General features: G+C 38.6%; 1 protein-coding gene across 1 annotated transcript in view; it reads left to right on the top strand.

Moving 5' to 3' along the window:
- The window catches only part of mapkapk3 (MAPK activated protein kinase 3), a 105,131-nt gene that overhangs the window by 65,451 nt on the left and 14,449 nt on the right, over nt 1-25,231 (top strand). The window contains exons 8-9 of the mRNA XM_061875244.1: nt 21,004-21,089; nt 21,193-21,273. Of these exons, the coding sequence (XP_061731228.1) occupies nt 21,004-21,089; nt 21,193-21,273 (167 nt within the window). The remainder of the gene's footprint in view (nt 1-21,003; nt 21,090-21,192; nt 21,274-25,231) is intronic.

Consider the following 25,231-nt stretch of genomic DNA (forward strand, 5'->3'; position numbering starts at 1 on the left):
GGATGAGGAGTTTCTGCTCCGTTATTGATTGAAGTAAAGTCTGAATGTCAATAAAACAGTTAGCTCTGTCTTTTGACACTTCTTCCACTCTCGTCCTTGCACGCTACACCGCTACAACAAAGATGACAAGGAGAAGTCGCTGTCGAAAAACGGCGCAACCTAAAGCGACTGTCAGAAAGCGACTTGAAGATGATTTGTAAAACATAGTCTATGCTACATTACATGTTATGTAGACCACAAGGAAGTCTTTTACATTTAGAATAAAATAATAATAATATGACCCCTTTAATGCACCTTATAATCGTCAGTGCGCCTTATAATCCCGTGCGCCCTATGGTTCCGGAAAATAAGCTACAAATCTGATTTTTTTCTAAATCAGATATTTCCCAGCTGACTGTTTAGATTACAAGTAAAAATGTGATCTTTATCAGACGACAGTATAAACACGCACGGGTCCCAAAGTGGCCCCGGTGTCACTTGCGGGCGCAGTTCGATAAAGTGATAACGAAGGAATTTGACAAAATTCCGTAGATGTTTCTGTGTGCGGGAGACAAAACGCTGAGTGCTTTGACCTGAAGCACGAAATGAACAGATAATGTCTCAGTAAAGTTATTGCTTTTGAAAATCAATGTTGTGCAATGATACAAAGCATTCTTAAAATGTGACTGAGTCACACACAGTCAGAAATGTCACAGTACAGTTGTGATCGAAATTATTCAACCCCCACACAATTTTTGTGTTTTAGCAAGTTGGACATTTATTCTGTATTTTGTTTATAGTCATATCAAATAAAGATGCATTAAATAGACAAATGCAACTTGAATTACAACATTATATTTTGTAACATACCAAACAGTGTCATTTCTCTTAATATCTCATTGACAAAATTACTCAACCCCCTTGAAGATCATAACTCTTAAGAACAGAATTTGAATAAGGTCTTTTCAATCAGGTGTTAAAAACACCTGTAGGTATGATTAGAACCATAACGAGCAACAATTGATTGAAAAAGACTTTGATGCTCAGCTTCTTGTAGATAGTCAATGGTGTATTTGCAACATGGTGAAGTCCAGGGAGTGGTCAAAGAATTCAAGAGAGGAGGTAATTTCTCTTCATAAGAAAGGATCAATCAATCAATTAATCAATGTTTACTTATATAGCCCTAAATCACTAGTGTCTCAAAGGGCTGCACAAACCACTACGACATCCTCGGTAGGCCCACATAAGGGCAAGGAAAACTCACACCCAGTGGGACGTCGGTGACAATGATGACTATGAGAACCTTGGAGAGGAGGAAAGCAATGGATGTCGAGCGGGTCTAACATGATACTGTGAAAGTTCAATCCATAATGGATCCAACACAGTCGCGAGAGTCCAGTCCAAAGCGGATCCAACACAGCAGCGAGAGTCCCGTTCACAGGGGAGCCAGCAGGAAACCATCCCGAGTGGAGGCGGATCAGCAGCGCAGAGATGTCCCCAGCCGATACACAGGCAAGCAGTACATGGCCACCGGATCGGACCGGACCCCCTCCACAAGGGAGAGTGGGACATAGGAGAAAAAGAAAAGAAACGGCAGATCAACTGGTCTAAAAAGGGAGTCTATTTAAAGGCTAGAGTATACAAATGAGTTTTAAGGTGAGACTTAAATGCTTCTACTGAGGTGGCATCTCGAACTTTTACCGGGAGGGCATTCCAGAGTACTGGAGCCCGAAATGAAAACGCTCTATGGCCCGCGGACTTTTTTTGGGCTTTGGGAATCACTAATAAGCTGGAGTCCTTTGAACGCAGATTTCTTGCCGGGACATATGGTACAATACAATCGGCAAGATAGGATGGAGCTAGACCGTGTAGTATTTTATATGTAAGTAGTAAAACCTTAAAGTCACATCTTAAGTGCACAGGAAGCCAGTGCAGGTGAGCCAGTACAGGCGTAATGTGATCAAACTTTCTTGTTCTTGTCAAAAGTCTAGCAGCCGCATTTTGTACAAACTGTAATCTTTTAATGCTAGACATGGGGAGACCCGAAAGTATGGATATAAGAAAATAGCAAAGACATTACACATTCCAAGAGACACAGTTGGGAGCATAATTCACAAGTTTAAAGCTAAAGGCACAGTGGAAACACTACCTGGGCGTGGTAGAAAGAGGATGCTGTGTGCGTGCAGTGGTGGAAAACCCCCGGGTAACAGCTGAGGAACTACAACAGGACATTGCAGAGGGGGGAACGCAGGTTTCGTCCCAGACAATAAGGCGCACACTACGAGATGAAGGCCTCCATGCCAGAACTCACAGGCGCAACCCACTTCTGACTACCAGGCACAAGAAAAAGACTCCAGTATGCCAAAAAATCATCTGGACAAACCCCAAAGGTTTTGGGAAACTGTTCTATGGAGTGATGAGGCACAAGTGGAACTCTTTGGGCCTATGAATCAACGTTATGTCTGGAGGAGAAAAAATGAAGCTTACGAAGAGAAGAACACCATGGTGGGGGGTCAATCATGCTTTGGGGCTGTTTCTCTGCCTCAGGTACCGGGAATCTCCAGCGCGTTCAAGGCATTATGAATTCTATTTCCTAGCAGGATATATTAGCTGCAAATGTCATGAAGTCAGTGAGGAAGCTGAGGCTTGGGAGACGTTGGACCTTCCAACAGGACAAGGATCCCAAGCATACCTCCAAATCAACATCAGAGTGGTTGCAGAAGAAGGGCTGGAAGACTCTGGAGTGGCCTTCACAGTCGCCAGACCTAAATCCTATAGAAAAGCTGTGGTGGGAGTTGAAAAAGGCAGTTGCAGCACGCAAGCCCAAGAATATGAATGAACCGGAGGCCTTTGCCCAAGAGGAATGGGCTAAAATACCTGTAGATGGTTGCAAGAAGTTATGTATCACCTTTGAAGGATGTCATTACTGCCAAAGGGTGTTCTACTAAGTACTAAAGATGCATGGAACTACGGGGTTGAATCATTTTGTCATTTAAGAAAAATGTCCTTTTTTTGGTATTTTGTAAAATACAGTGTTACAATTTAAGTTGCATTTGTCTATTTGACACATCTTTATTTGATATGACTATAAACAAAATACGGAATAAATGTCCAACTTGCTAAAACACCAAAATTGTGTGGGGGTTGAATCATTTTGATCACAATTGTAAATATGGATAAAAATCTGTTGTGGATGACGGTCACTGAATGAAAAATCCTATCACGGTTAATGTGACTTAATTAGCACGGTTATCGTTATTACTATCACCGATTCTGTTCATAACTTTTATGGACAGAATTTCTGGGCGCAGTGAAGGCGTTGAGGGGTTCCGGTTTGGTGGCTGCAGGATTAGGTCTCTGCTTTTTGCAGACGATGTGGTCCTGATGGCTTCATCTGGCCGGGATCTTCAGTTCTCACTGGATCGGTTCGCAGCCGAGTGTCAAGCGACTAGGATGGGAATCAGTACCTCCAAGTCCGAGTCCATGGTTCTCTCCCCGGAAAAGGTTGAAATGCCATTTCCGGGTTGGGGAAGAGATCTTGCCCCAAGTGGAGGAGTTCAAGTACCTCGGAGTCTTGTTCACGAATGAGGGAAGAGTGGATCGTGAGATCGACAAGTGGATCGGTGCGGCGTCTTCAGTAATGCGGACGCTGTATCGATCCGTTGTGGTGAAGAAGGAGCTGAGCCGGAAGGCAAAGATCTCAATTTACCGGTCGATCTACGTTCCCATCCTCACCTATGGTCATGAGCTCTGGGTCATGACCGAAAGGATAAGATCACGGGTACATGCGGCCGAAATGAGTTTCCTCCACCAGGTGGCGGGGCTCTCCCTTAGAGATAGGGTGAGAAGCTCTGCCATCCGGGAGGAACTCAAAGTAAAGCCGCTGCTCCTCCAGATGGAGAGGAGCCAGATGAGGTGTTTCGGGCATCTGGTAGGGCACGTCCCATTGGTAGGAGGCTACGGGGAAGACCCAGGTCTGCCCTGGGAACGCCTCGGGATCCCCCGGGAAGAGCTGGACAAAGTGGCTGGGGAGAGGGAAGTCTGGGCTTCCCTGCTTAGGCTGCTGCCCCCGCGTCCCCACCTCGGATAAGCGGAAGAAGATGGATGGATGGATGGATCATTATTATCGCAGTTGTTTTAAATGTGCTAAAAAAAATGTTTTGAAGTACTTATGCTGAAATATTTTAACCAAGTACTATTAAAAAAACAAAAATCAATCAATCAATCAATGTTTATTTATATAGCCCCAAATCACAAATGTCTCAAAGGACTGCACAAATCATTACGACTACAACATCCTCGGAAGAACCCACAAAAGGGCAAGGAAAACTCACACCCAGTGGGCAGGGAGAATTCACATCCAGTGGGACGCCAGTGACAATGCTGACTATGAGAAACCTTGGAGAGGACCTCTGATGTGGGCAACCCCCCCCCCCCCCTCTAGGGGACCAAAAGCAATGGATGTCGATCGGGTCTAACACGATACTGTGAAAGTTCAATCCATAGTGGCTCCAACACAGCCGCGAGAGTTCAGTTCAAAGCGGATCCAAGACAGCAGCGAGAGTCCCGTCCGCAGGAAACCATCTCAAGCGGAGGCGGATCAGCAGCGTAGAGATGTCCCCAACCGATACACAGGCGAGCGGTCCATCCTGGGTCTCGACTCTGGACAGCCAGTACTTCATCCATGGTCATCGGACCGGACCCCCTCCACAAGGGAGGGGGGGACATAGGAGAAAAAAGAAAAGAAGCGGCAGATCAACTGGTCTAAAAAGGAGGTCTATTTAAAGGCTAGAGTATACAGATGTGTTTTAAGGTGAGACTTAAATGGTTATATTGAAAAACACACAGACACATTCAAAATTATTTTTCTATTTTTGCTATGTAAAGCGCTTTGAGTCACTAGAGAAAAAAAAGCCCATCCATCCATCCATTTTCTACTGCTTATTCTCTTTTGGAGTCGCGGGGGGTGCCGGCGCCTATCTCAGCTACAATCGAGCGGAAGGCGGGGTACACCCTGGACAACTCGCCACCTCAAAAAGCGCTATATAAATATAATTCACTTCACATCTTTGTTGGATAACCCCAAAAGGGACAAGCGGTAGGAAATGGATGGATGGATGGACAAACATTATTGTAAATGAGAACGCTGTTTTTCTTGTACTTCAAGTTTAAATTTAATTAATTGGATTCTGGTAATGTAGTTTATTTTCACACTCGCCAAAGCAAAAGTGCCTAAAAAAACTACACTTATCAAGTTTTCGTTTGATAGGGTCACACGTCACGGCTTTATTGTCAAGATTTTGAAACCACAATACCGTTACAACCCTGATAAAAAACACAATTTACAAGCCCCAATTCAAACAATGTCTACAAAACACCACTAGATGGCAGTATGGCTATGTCAGCACGTTTTGAAGCTCGGGGGTGTCAAACTCATTTAGACTCAGGGGTCACACGTAGTAAAATATCTGCACGCGCGGGTTTGACTATTAAAATCATGGCATTAAAACTAAAAAATAAAGACAACTTCCGGTTGTTTTCTTTGTCTTACTTTGGCCAAAAATAGAACAAACACATTTTGAAGGTAATACAATAAAAATATAGAAAAAAAAAAATACAGACAGCGGGAAGGTTTGGACCAGACCTCGGCAAATTAAGGCCACATGCGGGTCGTTAAGCTTTTCAATATGGCCCTCCGGACAGTCACAAATATTTTTTTAAATCTTTAAGATGGAAAGTGTAGCTGCTATTATGATGTGCAGTCATGTTTTCTAACAACCAATGTCTTGAACTATACAAAGTATTCCAATGGTTGGAATCTGCGCTTTGGGATGACATACCAGTTACTATGGTAATCTAATTAGTTACTATGGTCATTAATTAGTTACGATGGTCATCTAATTAGTTACTATGGTCATTAATTAGTTACGATGTCATCTAATTAGTTACTATGGTCATTAATTAGTTACTATGGTCATCTAATTAGTTAAAATGGAAATTTAATTAGTTACTGTGGTCATCTAATTAGTTACTATGGTCATTAATTCGTTACTATGGTCATCTAATTAGTTACTATGGTCATTAATTAGTTACGATGGTCATCTAATTAGTTACTATGATAATCTAATTAGTTACTATGGTCATTTAATTAGTTACAATGGTAATCTAATTAGTTACTATGGTCATTAATTAGTTACTATGGTCATCTAATTAGTTACTATGGTAATCTAATTAGTTACTATGGTCATCTAATTAGTTACGATGGTCATCTAATTAGTTACGATGGTCATCTAATTAGTTACTATGGTCATCTAATTAGTTACTATGGTCATCGAATTAGTTACTATGGTAATATAATTAGTTACTATGGTAATCTAATTAGTTACTACGGTCATCTAATTAGTTACTATGGTAATCTAATTAGTTACTATGGTCATCTAATTAGTTACAATGGTAATCTAATTAGTTACTATGGTCATCTAATTAGTTACTATGGTCATCTAATTAGTTACGATGGTCATCTAATTAGTTACGATGGTCATCTAATTAGTTACTATGGTCATCTAATTAGTTACTATGGTCATCTAATTAGTTACTATGGTAATCTAATTAGTTACTATGGTCATCTAATTAGTTACTATGGTCATCTAATTAGTTACGATGGTCATCTAATTAGTTACTATGGTCATTAATTAGTTACTATGGTCATTAATTAGTTACTATGGTCATCTAATTAGTTACGATGGTCATCTAATTAGTTACTATGGTCAGTAATTAGTTACTATGATCATCTAATTAGTTACTATGGTCATCTAATTAGTTACTATGGTCATCTAATTAGTTACTCTGGTCATTAATTAGTTACTCTGGTCATCTAATTAGTTACGATGGTCATCTAATTAGTTACTATGGTCATCTAAGTAGTTACTATGGTCTTTAATCAGTTACTATGGTCATCTAATTAGTTACTATGGTCATTAACTAGTTACTATGGTCATTAAACAGTTACTATGGTAATCTAATTAGTTACTATGGTCATCTAATTAGTTACGATGGTAATCTAATTAGTTACTCTGGTCATCTAATTAGTTACGATGGTCATCTAATTAGTTACTATGGTAATCTATGTAGTTACTATGGTCATTAATTAGTTACGATGGTCATCTAATTAGTTACTATGGTAATCTAAGTAGTTACTATGGTCATCTAATTAGTTACGATGGTCATCTAATTAGTTACTATGGTCATCTAATTAGTTACTATGGTAATCTAATTAGTTACTATGGTCATCTAATTAGTTACTATGGTCATTAATTAGTTACTATGGTAATCTAATTAGTTACTATGGTCATCTAATTAGTTACTATGGTAATCTAATTAGTTACTATGGTCATCTAATTAGTTACTATGGTAATCTAATTAGTTACGATGGTCATCTAATTAGTTACTATGGTCATCTAATTAGTTACTATGGTAATCAAATTAGTTACGATGGTCATCTAATTAGTTACGATGGTCATCTAATTAGTTACTATGGTAATCTAATTAGTTACTATGGTCATCCAATTAGTTACTATGGTCATCTAATTAGTTACGATGGTCATCTAATTAGTTACTATGGTCATCTAATTAGTTACTATGGTAATCTAATTAGTTACTATGGTCATCTAATTAGTTACTATGGTCATCTAATTAGTTACTATGGTAATCTAATTAGTTACGATGGTCATCTAATTAGTTACGATGGTCATCTAATTAGTTACTATGGTCATTAATTAGTTACTATGGTCATCTAATTAGTTACTATGGTCATCTAATTAGTTACGATGGTCATCTAATTAGTTACGATGGTCATCTAATTAGTTACTATGGTCATCGAATTAGTTACTATGGTCATCGAATTAGTTACTATGGTCATCTAATTAGTTACTATGGTCATCTAATTAGTTACTATGGTCATCTAATTAGTTACGATGGTCATCTAATTAGTTACTATGGTCATCTAATTAGTTACTATGGTAATCTAATTAGTTACTATGGTCATCTAATTAGTTACTATGGTCATTAATTAGTTACTATGGTCATCTAATTAGTTACTATGGTCATCTAATTAGTTACTATGGTAATCTAATTAGTTACGATGGTCATCTAATTAGTTACGATGGTCATCTAATTAGTTACTATGGTAATCTAATTAGTTACTATGGTCATCTAATTAGTTACTATGGTAATCTAATTAGTTACGATGGTCATCTAATTAGTTACTATGGTCATCTAATTATTTACTATGGTAATCAAATTAGTTACTATGGTCATCTAATTAGTTACGATGGTCATCTAATTAGTTACTATGGTAATCTAATTAGTTACTATGGTAATCTAATTAGTTACTATGGTCATCTAATTAGTTACTATGGTCATCTAATTAGTTACTATGGTCATCTAATTAGTTACTCTGCTAATCTACGTCACAGCAGCTCCGACGAGGCACCAAACAGTGAGTCCGGGAAGTGTTTCCACAGAAGCAGAAGAAAACTTTTACAACAAAGTTCTAAAGCTTATCACTTACCATATTTCCTTGAAAAACTGCCGGGTCAAACTCGCTTGGCAAAATAATTAGCGCATGCTTAGTATTACCGCCTGGTCAAACTCGTGTTGTCACGAGTGACACTTCCCCTGTCATCATTTTTCAAAATGGAGGAGGCTGATTTCAATACCGGTATTTTGAAATCGCATTAAGAGAACAAGATTAAGAGCTATTCAGTAGGATTTAAGGTCCAAGCTTACATCACACTTAAATTTTTACTACATGCCTTTGGTAAGTGCCGTAGTGAGAAGAGGTTTTAAAATAATTAGCGCATGCTTAGATAGGCGCCAGCGACCCCAAAAGGGAATGAGCGGTAGAAAATGGATGGATGGATGCTTACTTTTACCGCATGCCTTTGGTAAGTGCAGAAGTGAAAAGAGGTTTTAAAATAATTAGCGCCCCAGCGGCAATTCAAGGAAATACGGTATATCAGATTGTAGGTGGCTTTATTTTGTACCTTTCGTGTTCATATTTTACTGTTTGTTGCATTTTTGTTGCGTTTCACTTGATTGTGAAGTGAATTATATTTATATAGCGCTTTTCTCTAGTGACTCAAAGCGCTTTACATAGTGAAACCCAACATCTAAGTTACATTTAAACCAGTGTGGGCGGCATTGGGAGCAGGTGGGTAAAGTGTCTTGCCCAAGGACACAACGGCAGCGACTAGGGTGGCGGAAGCGGGAATCGAACCTGCAACCCTCAAGTTGCTGGCACGGCCACTCTACAGACCGAGCTATACCACCGTATTTTACATTGTAAAATGTGACGATCAAAAAAGGTTGTGACGTTCATATTTGGTCAATATTCAGTGTTTTATCCTTCATAGAAACATGTAAAATTCCATTGCGTTTTTTAACGTTTTTAGCATTCAATCAGACATTATTGTGAGGTTTTGTATTAGTGTTCCTAAAAATAAATATACCGGCCCCCAGACATATTTTTTGCCCTAAATGTGGCCCCCCGAGTCAAAATAATTGACTATGCCCGGTTTATTATTATTTAATTTTTTTAAATTTTTTTTAATGAATTTTTTAATCAATACACAACAATACCATAACACTGCAATCCAATTCCAAAACCAAACCCGACCCAGCAACATCCAGAATAGCAATAAACAGAGCAATTGAGGACACACAAACATGACACGGTACAATCTATAAGTAGAGAAACTATGTCAAAATAGCAGTGATTAAATATCCCTCATTAAAAACAGTAATAAAAAAAATGTAATCATTAACAATAGTGTCACAGTGGCTCTGGAGCTGAATGCGGCTCTTTAGCGCCGCCCTAGTGGCTCTCTGGAGCTTTTTCAAAAATATATTAAAAATGGAAATGAGTGGAAAAAACACATTTTTTGTTTTAATTTGGTTTCTGTAGGAGGACAAACATGACACAAACCTCCCTAATTGCTATAAAGCACACTGTTTATATTAAACATGCTTCACTGATTGGAGTATTTGGCGAGCGCCGTTTTGTCCTACTAATTTTCGCGGTCCTTGAACGCACCCTAGTTTGTTTACATGCATAACTTTCTCCGACTTTCTAAGACGTGTTTTATGCCACTTCTTTTTCCGTCTCATTTTGTCCACCAAACTTTTAACGCTGTGCGAGAATGCACAAAGGTGATGTTGTTGATGTTATTGACGTATGTGGAGTGCAAATCAGACATATTTGGTCACTGCAAGACTGCAAGCTAATCGATGCTAACATGCTATTTAGGCTAACTGTAGTTTCTTTTAAGTCCTCATAATTCAATTTATATCTCATGTCACACTATCTGTATGTAATATAGCTTTTATTTTTTTGCGGCTCCTGACAGATTTGTTTTTGTATTTTTGGTTCAATATGGCTCTCTCAACATTTTGGGTTGCCGACCCCTGATTTAGATCCATGAAGGAAAGAAGAAAATGAATTAATGTTTCTAACTAAATACATGTACATATGCATAAAAATGTGTTTTCATTTATAGATATATATTTTTAATGAAATAAGTATTGTTTATGACAACCTTTTTCCAAAACACAATATAGAATGCATACACGCATATATTTATCATCTGTTTTCAAAACGCTTACAAAAAAGTGGGACCCCAAAAATGTGCTACGGGACCTAATTTTTATGACTTGAAACTTCCTAGCGCCAACACTGATTGAGTATTGGTGCGTGCAAAACAGCAGCAGGCGGCTGTGGCCTGCGGGCCGTTTCTAATACTAATCACATGTCATCCCGGTTACCATAGATCATACATTCCCGGGCTGTGTCTGGCCCCCGGGCCTTGACTTTCACACCACTGGTCTAGCTCCAATTTGTCTGTCAATCCTCTTCAAAAGAGTCAGAACAGGGGTCACAAACGCGGTGCCCGTAAGGACCAGATGAGTCGCCCGCTGGCCTGTTCTAAAAATAGTTCAAATAGCAGCACTTACCAGTGAGCTGCCTCTATTTATTAAATTGTATTTATTTACTAGCAAGCTGGTCTCGCTTTGCTCGACATTTTTAATTCTAAGAGAGACAAAATTCAAATAGAATTTGAAAATCCAAGAAAATATTTTAAAGACTTGGTCTTCACTTGTTTAAATAAATTCATTTATTTTTTTACTTTGCTTCTTATAACTTTCAGAAAGACAATTTTAGAGAAAAAATACAACCTTAAAAATGATTTTAGGATTTTTAAACACATTTACCTTTTAAATTCCTTCCTCTTCTTTCTTGACAATTTAAATCAATGTTCAAGTTTGTTTTAATTATTGTAAAGAATAATAAATAGATTTTAATTTATCTCTTCATTTTAACTTCTGTTTTTTCGACGAATAATATTTGTGAAATATTTCTTCAAACTTATTATGATTAAAATTCAAAAACATTATTCTGGGAAATCTAGAAAATCTGTAGAATCAAATTTAAATCTTATTTCAAAGTCTTTTGAATTTCTTTTAAAATTTTTGTTCTGAAAAATCTAGAAGAAATAATGATTTGTCTTTTAGAAATATAGCTTGGTCCAATTTGTTATATATTCTAACAAAGTGCAGATTGGATTTTAAACCATTCAAAACATGTCATCAAAATTTTAAAATTAATCTTAATCAGGAAAAATTATTAATGATGTTCCATAAATTCTTTTTTTTAATTTTTTCAAAAAGATTCGAATTTGCTAGTTTTTCTCTTCACTTTTTTCGGTTGAATTTTGAATTTTAAAGAGTTGAAATTGAAGATAAACTATGTTTCAAAATTTAATTTAATTTTTTTTCGTGTTTTTTCCTCTTTTAAGTCGTTCAATTAAGTGTTTTTTTCATCATTTATTCTCTACAAAAAACCTTCCGTAAAAGGAAAAAAAATGTACGACGGAATGACAGACAGAAATACCCATTTTTTTTATATATATAGATTTATCTATTAAAGGTAAATTGAGCAAATTGGCTATTTCTGGCAATTTATTTAAGTGTGTATCAAACTGGTAGCCCTTCGCATTAATCAGTACCCAAGAAGTAGCTCTTGGTTTCAAAAAGGTTGCTGACCCCTGAGTTAGAAGTTTTAGTTTACATTTGTTTGGTTGTATTTTTTTACCATTTCAACTGCACCATCAGTTTGGTGACCTTTTTTAAAAGCCTCAACATACTGACATTATTTAATATTATAACACATTTTCACCTAACATTTGTCTTTATGCTGACATGATGGTCAACAATATGACCTAATGCTCTGCCTGCATGGTTAAAAAAATAATTTATGCGCAGTTTCAGCCCTGAACAAATGAATTGAGTTCATTTCAACATTGGAGGTTTCACTTTTTGTATTTGTTAACATCCTATAACTTTTTCTTTGACTTAAAACTAATTGTTTTGACGTGCCGTTATAATCACTTCAATTAACTTCATTTAATGTTTATTAATCAATGTTTACTTATATAGTCCTAAATCACGAGTGTCTCAAAGGGCCGCACAAACCACAATGACATCCTCGACTCAGATCCCACATCAGGGCAAGGAAAAACTCAACCCAATGGGACAATGAGAAACCTTGGAGGGGATCGCAATGGACGTCAAGTGGATCTAACATAATAGTGAGAGTCAAGTCCATAGTGGATCTAACATAATAGTGTGAGAGTCCAGTCCATAGTGGATCTAACATAATAGTGTGAGAGTCCAGTCCATAGTGGATCTAATATAATAGTGAGAGTCCAGTCCATAGTGGATCTAACATAATAGTGAGAGTCCAGTCCATAGTGGATCTAACATAATAGTAAGAGTTCAGTCCATAGTGGATCTAACATAATAGTGAGAGTCCAGTCCATAGTGGATCCAAAATAATAGTGAGAGTCCAGTCCATAGTGGATCTAATATAATAGTGAGAGTCCAGTCCATAGTGGATCTAACATAATAGTGTGAGAGTCCAGTCCATAGTGGATCCAACATAATAGTGAGAGTCCAGTCCATAGTGGATCTAATATAATAGTGAGAGTCCAGTCCACAGTGGATCTAATATAATAGTGAGAGTACGGTCCATAGTGGATCTAACATAATAGTGAAAGTCCAGTCCAGAGTGGATCCAGCATAATGTTGGGAGAGTCCAGCCCATAGTGGATCTAACATAATAGTGTGAGAGTCCAGTCCATAGTAGATCTAACATAATAGTGTGAGATTCCAGTCCATAGTGGATCTAACATAATAGTGAGAGTCCAGTCCATAGTGGATCTAACATAATAGTGAGAGTCCAGTCCATACTGGATCTAACATAACAGTGAGAGTCCAGTCCATAGTGGACCTGACATAATAGTGTGAGAGTCCAGTCCATAGTGGATCTAGCTTAATAGTGTAAGAGTCCAGACCTTAGTGGATCCAACATAATAGTGAGAGTCCAGTCCATAGTGGATCTAATATAATAGTGAGAGTCCAGTCCATAGTGGATCTAACATAATAGTGTGAGAGTCCAGTCCATAGTGGATCCAACATAATAGTGAGAGTCCAGTCCATAGTGGATCTAATATAATAGTGTGAGAGTTCAGTCCATAGTGGATCCAACATAATAGTGAGAGTCCAGTCCATAGTGGATCTAATATAATAGTGAGAGTCCAGTCCATAGTGGATCTAACATAATAGTGTGAGAGTCCAGTCCATAGTGGATCCAACATAATAGTGAGAGTCCAGTCCATAGTGGATCTAATATAATAGTGAGAGTACGGTCCATAGTGGATCTAACATAATAGTGAAAGTACAGTCCATAGTGGATCCAGCATAATATTGGGAGAGTCCAGCACATAGTGGATCTAACATAATAGTGTGAGAGTCCAGTCCATAGTAGATCTAACATAATAGTGTGAGAGTCCAGTCCATAGTGGATCTAACATAATAGTGAGAGTCCAGTCCATAGTGGATCTAACATAATAGTGAGAGTCCAGTCCATACTGGATCTAACATAACAGTGAGAGTCCAGTCCATAGTGGACCTGACATAATAGTGTGAGAGTCCAGTCCATAGTGGATCTAGCTTAATAGTGTAAGAGTCCAGACCTTAGTGGATCCAACATAATAGTGAGAGTCCAGTCCATAGTGGATCTAACATAATAGTGAGAATCTAGTCCATAGTGGATCTAACATAATAGTGAGAGTCCAGTCCATTATGGATCTAGCATAATATTGTGATAGTCCAGTCCATAGTGGATCTAACATAAAAGTTACAGTTCAGTCCATAGTGGATCTAACATAATAGTGTGAGAGTCCAGTCCATAGTGGATCCAACATAATAGTGAGAGTCCAGTCCATAGTGGATCTAATATAATAGTGAGAGTCCAGTCCATAGTGGATCTAACATAATAGTGAAAGTCCAGTCCATAGTGGATCCAGCATAATATTGGGAGAGTCCAGCCCATAGTGGATCTAACATAATAGTGTGAGAGTCCAGTCCATAGTAGATCTAACATAATTGTGTGAGAGTCCAGTCCATAGTGGATCTAACATAATAGTGAGAGTCCAGTCCATAGTGGATCTAACATAATAGTGAGAGTCCAGTCCATACTGGATCTAACATAACAGTGAGAGTCCAGTCCATAGTGGACCTGACATAATAGTGTGAGAGTCCAGTCCATAGTGGATCTATTTTAATAGTGTAAGAGTCCAGACCTTAATGGATCCAACATAATAGTGAGAGTCCAGTCCATAGTGGATCTAATATAATAGTGAGAGTCCAGTCCATAGTGGATCTAACATAATAGTGTGATAGTCCAGTCCATAGTGGATCCAACATAATAGTGAGAGTCCAGTCCATAGTGGATCTAATATAATAGTGTGAGAGTCCAGTCCATAGTGGATCCAACATAATAGTGAGAGTCCAGTCCATAGTGGATCTAATATAATAGTGAGAGTCCAGTCCATAGTGGATCTAACATAATAGTGTGAGAGTCCAGTCCAAAGTGGATCCAACATAATGGTGAGAGTCCAGTCCATAGTGGATCTAATATAATAGTGAGAGTCCAGTCCATAGTGGATCTAATATAATAGTGAGAGTACGGTCCATAGTGGATCCAACATAATAGTGAAAGTCCAGTCCATAGTGGATCCAGCATAATATTGGGAGAGTCCAGCCCATAGTAGATCTAACATAATAGTGTGAGAGTCCAGTCCATAGTGGATCTAACATAATAGTGAGAGTCCAGTCCATAGTGGATCTAACATAATTGTGAGAGTCCAGTCCATACTGGATCTAACATAATAGTGAGAGTCCAGTCCATAGTGGATCTAACATAATAGTGAGAGTCCAGTCCATAGTGGATCTAACATAATAGTGAGAGTCCAGTCCATAGTGGATCTAACATAATTGTGAGAGTCCAGTCCATACTGGATCTAACATAACAGTGAGAGTCCAGTCCATAGTGGACCTGACATAATAGTGTGAGAGTCCAGTCCATAGTGGATCTAGCTTAATAGTGTAAGAGTCCAGACCTTAGTGGATCCAACATAATAGTGAGTGTCTAGTCCATAGTGGATCTAACATAATAGTGAGGGTCCAGTCCATAGTGGATCTGACATAATATTGGGAGAGTCCAGTCCATAGTGGATCTAACATAATAGTGAGAGTCCTGTCCATGGTGGATCTAGCATATTGGGAGAATCCAGTCCATAGTGGATCTAACATAATAGTGAGAGTCCAGTCCATTGTGGATCTAGCATAATATTGTGATAGTCCAGTCCATAGTGGATCTAACATAAAAGTTACAGTTCAGTCCATAGTGGATCTAACATAATATTGTGAGAGTCCAGTCCATAGTGGATCTAACATAATAGTGAGAGTCCAGTCCATAGTGGATCTAGCATAATATTGTGAGAGTCAAGTCCATAGTGGATCTAACATAACAGTGACAGTCCAGTCCATAGTGGATCCAACATAAAAGTGTAAGAGTCGAGACCATAGTGGATCTAACATAATAGTGAGAGTCCAGTCCATAGTGGATCTAACATAATAGTGAGTGTCCAGTCCATAGTGGATCTAACATAATAGTGAGGGTCCAGTCCATAGTGGATCTAACATAATATTGGGAGAGTCCAGTCCATAGTGGATCTAACATAATAGTGAGAGTCCTGTCCATGGTGGATCTAGCATAATATTGGGAGAGTCCAGTCCATAGTGGATCCAACATAATAGTGAGAGTCCAGTCCATACTGGATCTAACATAACAGTGAGAGTCCAGTCCATAGTGTACCTGACATAATAGTGTGAGAGTCCAGTCCATAGTGGATCTAGCTTAATAATGTAAGAGTCCAGACCTTAGTGGATCCAACATAATAGTGAGAGTCCAGTCCATAGTGGATCTAACATAATAGTGAGAATCCAGTCCATAGTGGATCCAACATAATAGTGAGAGTCCAGTCCATTGTGGATCTAGCATAATATTGTGATAGTCCAGTCCATAGTGGATCTAACATAAAAGTTACAGTTCAGTCCATAGTGGATCTAACATAATATTGTGAGAGTCCAGTCCATAGTGGATCTAACATAATAGTGAGAGTCCAGTCCATAGTGGATCTAGCATAATATTGTGAGAGTGAAGTCCATAGTGGATCTAACATAACAGTGACAGTCCAGTCCATAGTGGATCCAACATAAAAGTGTAAGAGTCGAGACCATAGTGGATCTTACATAATAGTGAGAGTCCAGTCAATAGTGGATCTAACATAATAGTGAGAATCTAGTCCATAGTGGATCTAACATAATAGTGAGAGTCCAGTCCATTGTGGATCTAGCATAATATTGTGATAGTCCAGTCCATAGTGGATCTAACGTAAAAGTTACAGTTCAGTCCATAGTGGATCTAACATAATAGTGTGAGAGTCCAGTCCATAGTGGATCCAACATAATAGTGAGAGTCCAGTCCATAGTGGATCTAATATAATAGTGAGAGTCCAGTCCATAGTGGATCTAACATAATAGTGAAAGTCCAGTCCATAGTGGATCCAGCATAATATTGGGAGAGTCCAGCCCATAGTGGATCTAACATAATAGTGTGAGAGTCCAGTCCATAGTAGATCTAACATAATAGTGTGAGAGTCCAGTCCATAGTGGATCTAACATAATAGTGAGAGTCCAGTCCATAGTGGATCTAACATAATAGTGAGAGTCCAGTCCATACTGGATCTAACATAACAGTGAGAGTCCAGTCCATAGTGGACCTGACATAATAGTGTGAGAGTCCAGTCCATAGTGGATCTATTTTAATATTGTAAGAGTCCAGACCTTAGTGGATCCAACATAATAGTGAGAGTCCAGTCCATAGTGGATCTAATATAATAGTGAGAGTCCAGTCCATAGTGGATCTAACATAATAGTGTGAGAGTCCAGTCCATAGTGGATCCAACATAATAGTGAGAGTCCAGTCCATAGTGGATCTAATATAATAGTGTGAGAGTCCAGTCCATAGTGGATCCAACATAATAGTGAGAGTCCAGTCCATAGTGGATCTAATATAATAGTGAGAGTCCAGTCCATAGTGGATCTAACATAATAGTGTGAGAGTCCAGTCCAAAGTGGATCCAACATAATGGTGAGAGTCCAGTCCATAGTGAATCTAATATAATAGTGAGAGTCCAGTCCATAGTGGATCTAATATAATAGTGAGAGTACGGTCCATAGTGGATCTAACATAATAGTGAAAGTCCAGTCCATAGTGGATCCAGCATAATATTGGGAGAGTCCAGCCCATAGTAGATCTAACATAATAGTGTGAGAGTCCAGTCCATAGTAGATCTAACATAATAGTGTGAGAGTCCAGTCCATAGTGGATCTAACATAATAGTGAGAGTCCAGTCCATAGTGGATCTAACATAATTGTGAGAGTCCAGTCCATACTGGATCTAACATAACAGTGAGAGTCCAGTCCATAGTGGACCTGACATAATAGTGTGAGAGTCCAGTCCATAGTGGATCTAGCTTAATAGTGTAAGAGTCCAGACCTTAGTGGATCCAACATAATAGTGAGTGTCTAGTCCATAGTGGATCTAACATAATAGTGAGGGTCCAGTCCATAGTGGATCCAACATAATATTGGGAGAGTCCAGTCCATAGTGGATCTAACATAATAGTGAGAGTCCTGTCCATGGTGGATCTAGCATATTGGGAGAATCCAGTCCATAGTGGATCTAACATAATAGTGAGAGTCCAGTCCATTGTGGATCTAGCATAATATTGTGATAGTCCAGTCCATAGTGGATCTAACATAAAAGTTACAGTTCAGTCCATAGTGGATCTAACATAATATTGTGAGAGTTCAGTCCATAGTGGATCTAACATAATAGTGAGAGTCCAGTCCATAGTGGATCTAGCATAATATTGTGAGAGTCAAGTCCATAGTGGATCTAACATAATATTGGGAGAGTCCAGTCCATAGTGGATCTAACATAACAGTGACAGTCCAGTCCATAGTGGATCCAACATAAAAGTGTAAGAGTCGAGACCATAGTGGATCTAACATAATAGTGAGAGTCCAGTCCATAGTGGATCTAACATAATAGTGAGTGTCCAGTCCATAGTGGATCTAACATAATAGTGAGGGTCCAGTCCATAGTGGATCTAACATAATATTGGGAGAGGCCAGTCCATAGTGGATCCAACATAATAGTGAGAGTCCTGTCCATGGTGGATCTAGCATAATATTGGGAGAGTCCAGTCCATAGTGGATCCAACATAATAGTGAGAGTCCAGTCCATACTGGATCTAACATAACAGTGAGAGTCCAGTCCATAGTGTACCTGACATAATAGTGTGAGAGTCCAGTCCATAGTGGATCTAGCTTAATAGTGTAAGAGTCCAGACCTTAGTGGATCCAACATAATAGTGAGAGTCCAGTCCATAGTGGATCTAACATAATAGTGAGAATCCAGTCCATAGTGGATCCAACATAATAGTGAGAGTCCAGTCCATTGTGGATCTAGCATAATATTGTGATAGTCCAGTCCATAGTGGATCTAACATAAAAGTTACAGTTCAGTCCATAGTGGATCTAACATAATATTGTGAGAGTCCAGTCCATAGTGGATCTAACATAATAGTGAGAGTCCTGTCCATAGTGGATCTAGCATAATATTGTGAGAGTGAAGTCCATAGTGGATCTAACATAACAGTGACAGTCCAGTCCATAGTGGATCCAACATAAAAGTGTAAGAGTCGAGACCATAGTGGATCTAACATAATAGTGAGAGTCCAGTCCATAGTTGATCTAACATAATAGTGAGGGTCCAGTCCATAGTGGATCTAACATAATAGTGAGAGTCCTGTCCATGGTGGATCTAGCATAATATTGGGAGAGTCCAGTCCATAGTGGATCTAACATAATAGTGAGAGTCCGGTCCATAGTGGATCTAGCATAATATTGGGAGAGTCCAGTCCATAGTGGATCTAACATAATGTTGACAGTCCAGTCCATAGTGAATCTAACATAATAGTGTGAGAGTCCAGTCCATTGTGGATCTAACATAATAGTGAGAGTCCAGTCCATAGTGGATCTAACATAATAGTGTGAGAGCCCAGTCCATAGTGGATCTAACATAATAGTGAGAGTCCAGTCCATTGTGGATCTAGCATAATATTGTGATAGTCCAGTCCATAGTGGATCTAACATAAAAGTGACAGTTCAGTCCATAGTGGATCCAACATAATATTTTGAGAGTCCAGTCCATAGTGGATCTAACATAATAGTGAGTCCAGTCCATAGTGGATCTAGCATAATATTGTGAGAGTACAGTCCATAGTGGATCTAGCATAATATTGTGAGAGTACAGTCCATAGTGGATCTAGCATAATATTGTGAGAGTACAGTCCATAGTGGATCCAACATAATATTGTGACTCCAGTCCATTGTGGATGTAGCACAATATTGTGAGAGTCCAGTCCATAGTGGATCTAACATAATAGTGTGAGATGCCTGTCCATATTGGATCCAACATAATAGTGAGAGTCCAGTCCATTGTGGATCTAGCAAAATATTGTGATAGTCCAGTCCATAGTGGATCCAACATAATAGTGAGAGTCCAGTCCATAGTGGATCTAATATAATAGTGAGAGTCCAGTCCATAGTGGATCTAACATAATAGTGAAAGTCCAGTCCATAGTGGATCCAGCATAATATTGGGAGAGTCCAGCCCATAGTGGATCTAACATAATAGTGTGAGAGTCCAGTCCATAGTAGATCTAACATAATAGTGTGAGAGTCCAGTCCATAGTGGATCTAACATAATAGTGAGAGTCCAGTCCATAGTGGATCTAACATAATAGTGAGAGTCCAGTCCATACTGGATCTAACATAACAGTGAGAGTCCAGTCCATAGTGGACCTGACATAATAGTGTGAGAGTCCAGTCCATAGTGGATCTAGCAAAATATTGTGATAGTCCAGTCCATAGTGGATCCAACATAATATGACAGTTCAGTCCATAGTGGGGCCAGCAGGAGACCATCTCTAACGGAGACGGGTCAGCAGCGCGGAGATGTCCCCAACCGATGCACAGACGAGCGGTCCACCCCGGGTCCCGGCTTCATACGTGGCCACCGAACCTGTGACCTCCCTCCAAGAAGGAGAACGGGGCAGAGCAAAATAGAAACGGCAGATCAACTGGTCTAAAAAGGGGGGTCTATTTAAAGGCTAGAGTATACAAATGAGTTTTAATATGGGACTTAAATGCTTCTACTGAGTTAGCATCTCGAACTGTTCCAGAGTACTGGAGCCCCAATAGAAAACGCTCTATACTTTTTTTGGGCTCTGGGAATCACTAATAAGCCGGAGTTCTTTGAACGCGGATTTCTTGCCGATTTCTTCAAGATAGGATGGAGCTAGACCGTGTAGTATTTTATACGTAAGTAGTAAAACCTTAAAGTCACATCTTAAGTGCACAGGAAGCCAGTGCAGGTGAGCCAGTACAGGCGTAATGTGATCAAACTTAAGTTTGTTTTCCTCGACTAGGTAAAGACTTGATTAACCAGCTGCTGAAGACGGACCCCAATGAGAGAATGACCATCACCCAGTTTATGAATCACCCTTGGATTAGTGTAAGTTTACTTTGCCACACACACGCAATATTTAATCCTGCTACTACTTGTTGTTTAATCAACACAGCTGTGTTGTTGTTGTTGTTGTTGTTGCACTCTGCAGCAGTCCATGGCGGTTCCCTCCACGCCGCTCCACACCACCAGGGTGCTGACTGAGGACAGAGAGATGTGGGAGGACGTCAAGGTCTGAACTGCACCAACACTGACCCCCTCTGGTCATTGGGCGACATTACAGAACAAATCACAACAAAGTAGTTGTAATACCAACATAATTATTACACATACTAGTAGTTACATCCAAACTACAAAAAAAAAAGTTTGTACCTAAAATGCATTGTGGTAGTAATTGTTTGTCTACCATGAAGATGGTTCAACCATAATAATGTCGGCGAGGCTGACCAGATTGTGAAATCCCAAAAAGAGGACACATACCGTATTTTTCGGAGTATAAGTCGTTCCGCAGTATAAGTAACACCTGCCGATAATGCATAATAAAGATGGAAAAAAACTTATATATAAGTCGCACTGGATCTAACATAATAGTGAGAGTCCAGTCCATAGTGGATCTAACATAATAGTGTGAGAGTCCTGTCCATTGTGGATGCAACGTAATATTGTGAGAGTCCAGTCCATAGTGGATCTAACATAATAGTGAGAGTCCAGTCCATAGTGGATCTAACATAATAGTGAGAGTCCAGTCCATAGTGGATCTAACATAATAGTGAGAGTCCAGTCCATAGTGGATCTAACATAATAGTGTGAGAGTCCTGTCCATTGTGGATGCAACGTAATATTGTGAGAGTCCAGTCCATAGTGGATCTAACATAATAGTGAGAGTCCAGTCCATAGTGGATCTAACATAATAGTGAGAGTCCAGTCCATAGTGGATCTAACATAATAGTGAGAGTCCAGTCCATAGTGGATCTAACATAATATTGTGAGAGTCCAGTCCATAGAGGATATAACATAATAGTGACTGTCCAGTCCATTGTGGATCTAGCATAATAGTGTGAGAGTCCAGTCCATTGTGGGTCTAACATAATAGTGTGAGAGTCCAGTCCATTGTGGATCTAGCATAATATTGTGAGAGTCCAGTCCATTGTGGATCTAGCATAATATTGTGAGAGTCCAGTCCATAGAGGATCTAACATAATAGTGAGAGTCCAGTCCATAGTGGATCTAACATAATATTGTGAGAGTCCAGTCCATAGAGGATATAACATAATAGTGACTGTCCAGTCCATTGTGGATCTAGCATAATAGTGTTAGAGTCCAGTCCATTGTGGGTCTAACATAATAGTGTGAGAGTCCAGTCCATTGTGGATCTAGCATAATAGTGTGAGAGTCCAGTCCATTGTGGGTCTAACATAATAGTGTGAGAGTCCAGTCCATTGTGGATCTAGCATAATATTGTGAGAGTCCAGTCCATTGTGGATCTAGCATAATATTGTGAGAGTCCAGTCCATAGAGGATATAACATAATAGTGACTGTCCAGGCCATTGTGGATCTAGCATAATATTGTGAGAGTCCAGTTCATAGTGAATCTAACATAATAGTGAGAGTCCAGTCCATAGTGGATCGAACATAATAGTGTGAGAGTCCAGTCCATAGTGGATCTAACATAGTATTGTAAGAATCCAGTCCATAGTGGATCTAACATACTAGGGTGAGAATCCAGTCCATATTGGATCTTACATAATAGTGAGAGTCCAGTCCATAGAGGATGTAACATAATAGTGAGAGTCCAGTCCATTGTGGATCTAGCATAATATTGTGAGAGTCCAGTCCATAGTGAATCTAACATAATAGTGAGAGTCCAGTCCATAGTGGATCTAACATAATAGTGTGAGAGTCCAGTCCATTGTGAATCTAACATAATAGTGACAGTCCAGTCCATAGTGGATCTAACATAATATTGTGAGAGTCCAGTCCATAGAGGATATAACATAATAGTGACTGTCCAGTCCATTGTGGATCCAGCATAATATTGTGAGAGTCCAGTCCATTGTGGATCTAGCATAATATTGTGAGAGTCCAGTCCATAGTGAATCTAACATAATAAATGGGTTGTACTTGTATAGCGCTTTTCTACCTTCAAGGTACTCAAAGCGCTTTGACACTACTTCCACATTTACCCATTCACACACATTCATACACTGATGGAGGGAGCTGCCATGCAAGGCGCTAACCAGCACCCATCAGGAGCAAGGGTGAAGTGTCTTGCTCAAGGACACAACGGACGTGACAAGGTTGGTACTAGGTGGGAATTGAACCAGTGACCCTCGGGTTCCGCACGGCCACTCTCCCACTGCGCCACACCGTTAGTGAATCTAACATAATAGTGAGAGTCCAGTCCATAGTGGATCTAACATAATAGTGTGAGAGTCCAGTCCATTGTGAATCTAACATAATAGTGACAGTCCAGTCCATAGTGGATCTAACATAATATTGTGAGAGTCCAGTCCATAGTGGATCTAGCATAATATTGTGAGAGTCCAGTCCATTGTGGATCTAGCATAATGTTGTGAGAGTCCAGTCCATTGTGGATCTAGCATAATATTGTGAGAGTCCAGTCCATTGTGGGTCTAACATAATATTGAGAGTCCAGTCCATAGTGGATCTAACATAATAGTGTGAGAGTCCAGTCCATTGTGGATCTAGCATAATATTGTGAGAGTCCAGTTCATAGTGAATCTAACATAATAGTGAGAGTCCAGTCCATAGTGGATCTAACATAATATTGTGAGAGTCCAGTCCATAGTGGATCTAACATAATAGTGTGAGAGTCCAGTCCATAGTGGATCTAACATAATAGTGTGAGAGTCCAGTCCATTGTGGATCTAACATAATAGTGAGAGTCCAGTCCATAGTGGATCTAACATAATAATTTGAGAGTCCAGTTCATAGTGAATTTAACATAATAGTGAGAGTCCAGTCCATAGTACAGTAAGGACCAGATGAGTCACATTTTTGGGGGGAAATTTACAGTATTTGATAAAACCCAACACTAAGAATAGACATTTGAAAGGCAATTTAAAATACATAAAGAATAGTGAACAACAGGCTGAATAAGTGTACGTTAGGGGTTTACCAACCTTTTTGAAACCAAGAGCTACTTCTTGGGTACTGATTAATGCGAAGGGCTACCAGTTTGATACACACTTAAATAAATTGCCAGAAATAGCCAATTTGCTCAATTGACCTTCAATAAATAAATCTATATACATTAAAAAATGGGTATTTCTGTCTGTCATTCAGTCTAACATTTTTTTTCCTTTTCACGGAAGGTTTTTTGTAGAGAATAAATGATGACAAAAACACTTAATTGAACGGTTTAAAAGAGAAGAAAACACGAAAAAAATGAAAATTTAATTTTGAAACATACTTTATCTTCAATTTCGACTCTTTAAAATTCAAAATTCCACTGAAAAAATGATGGGAAAAACTAGCTAATTCGAATCTTTTTCAAAAAATTCAAAAAAATAATTTATGGAACGTTATTAGTAATTTTTCATTTTAGAATTTTGATGACATGTTTTAAATAGGTTAAAATCCAATCTGCACTTTGTTAGAATATATAACAAATTGGACCAAGCTATATTTCTAACAAAGACAAATCATTTTTTCTTATAGATTTTCCAGACTAAAAATTTTAAAATAATTTCAAAAGACTTTAAAATAAGATTTATATTTGATTCTACAGATTTTCTAGATTTGCTAGAATATTTTTATTTTATTTTAATCACAATAAGTTTGAAGAAATATTTCTCAAATATTCTTCTTTGAAAAAACAGAAGCTAAAATGAACAATTAATTAAAATGTATTTATTATTCTTTACAATTAAAAAAAAGATACTTGAACATTGATTTAAATTGTCAGGAAAGAAGAGGAAGGAATTTAAAAGGTAAAAAGGTATATCCTTTTTAAGGTTGTATTTTTTCTCTAAAATTGTCTTTCTGAAAGTTATAAGAAGCAAAGTAAAAAAAAAATGAATTTATTTAAACAAGTAAAGACTAAGTCTTTAAAATATTTTCTTGGATTTTCAAAATCTATTTGAGTTTTGTCTCTCTTAGAATTAAAAATGTCGAGCAAAGCGAGACCAGCTTTCTAGTAAATAAATAAAATTTAAAAAATTGAGGC

This window comes from Nerophis ophidion, linkage group LG16, assembly GCF_033978795.1.
Source record: "Nerophis ophidion isolate RoL-2023_Sa linkage group LG16, RoL_Noph_v1.0, whole genome shotgun sequence".
NCBI classification, from domain to species: Eukaryota; Metazoa; Chordata; class Actinopteri; order Syngnathiformes; family Syngnathidae; genus Nerophis; species Nerophis ophidion.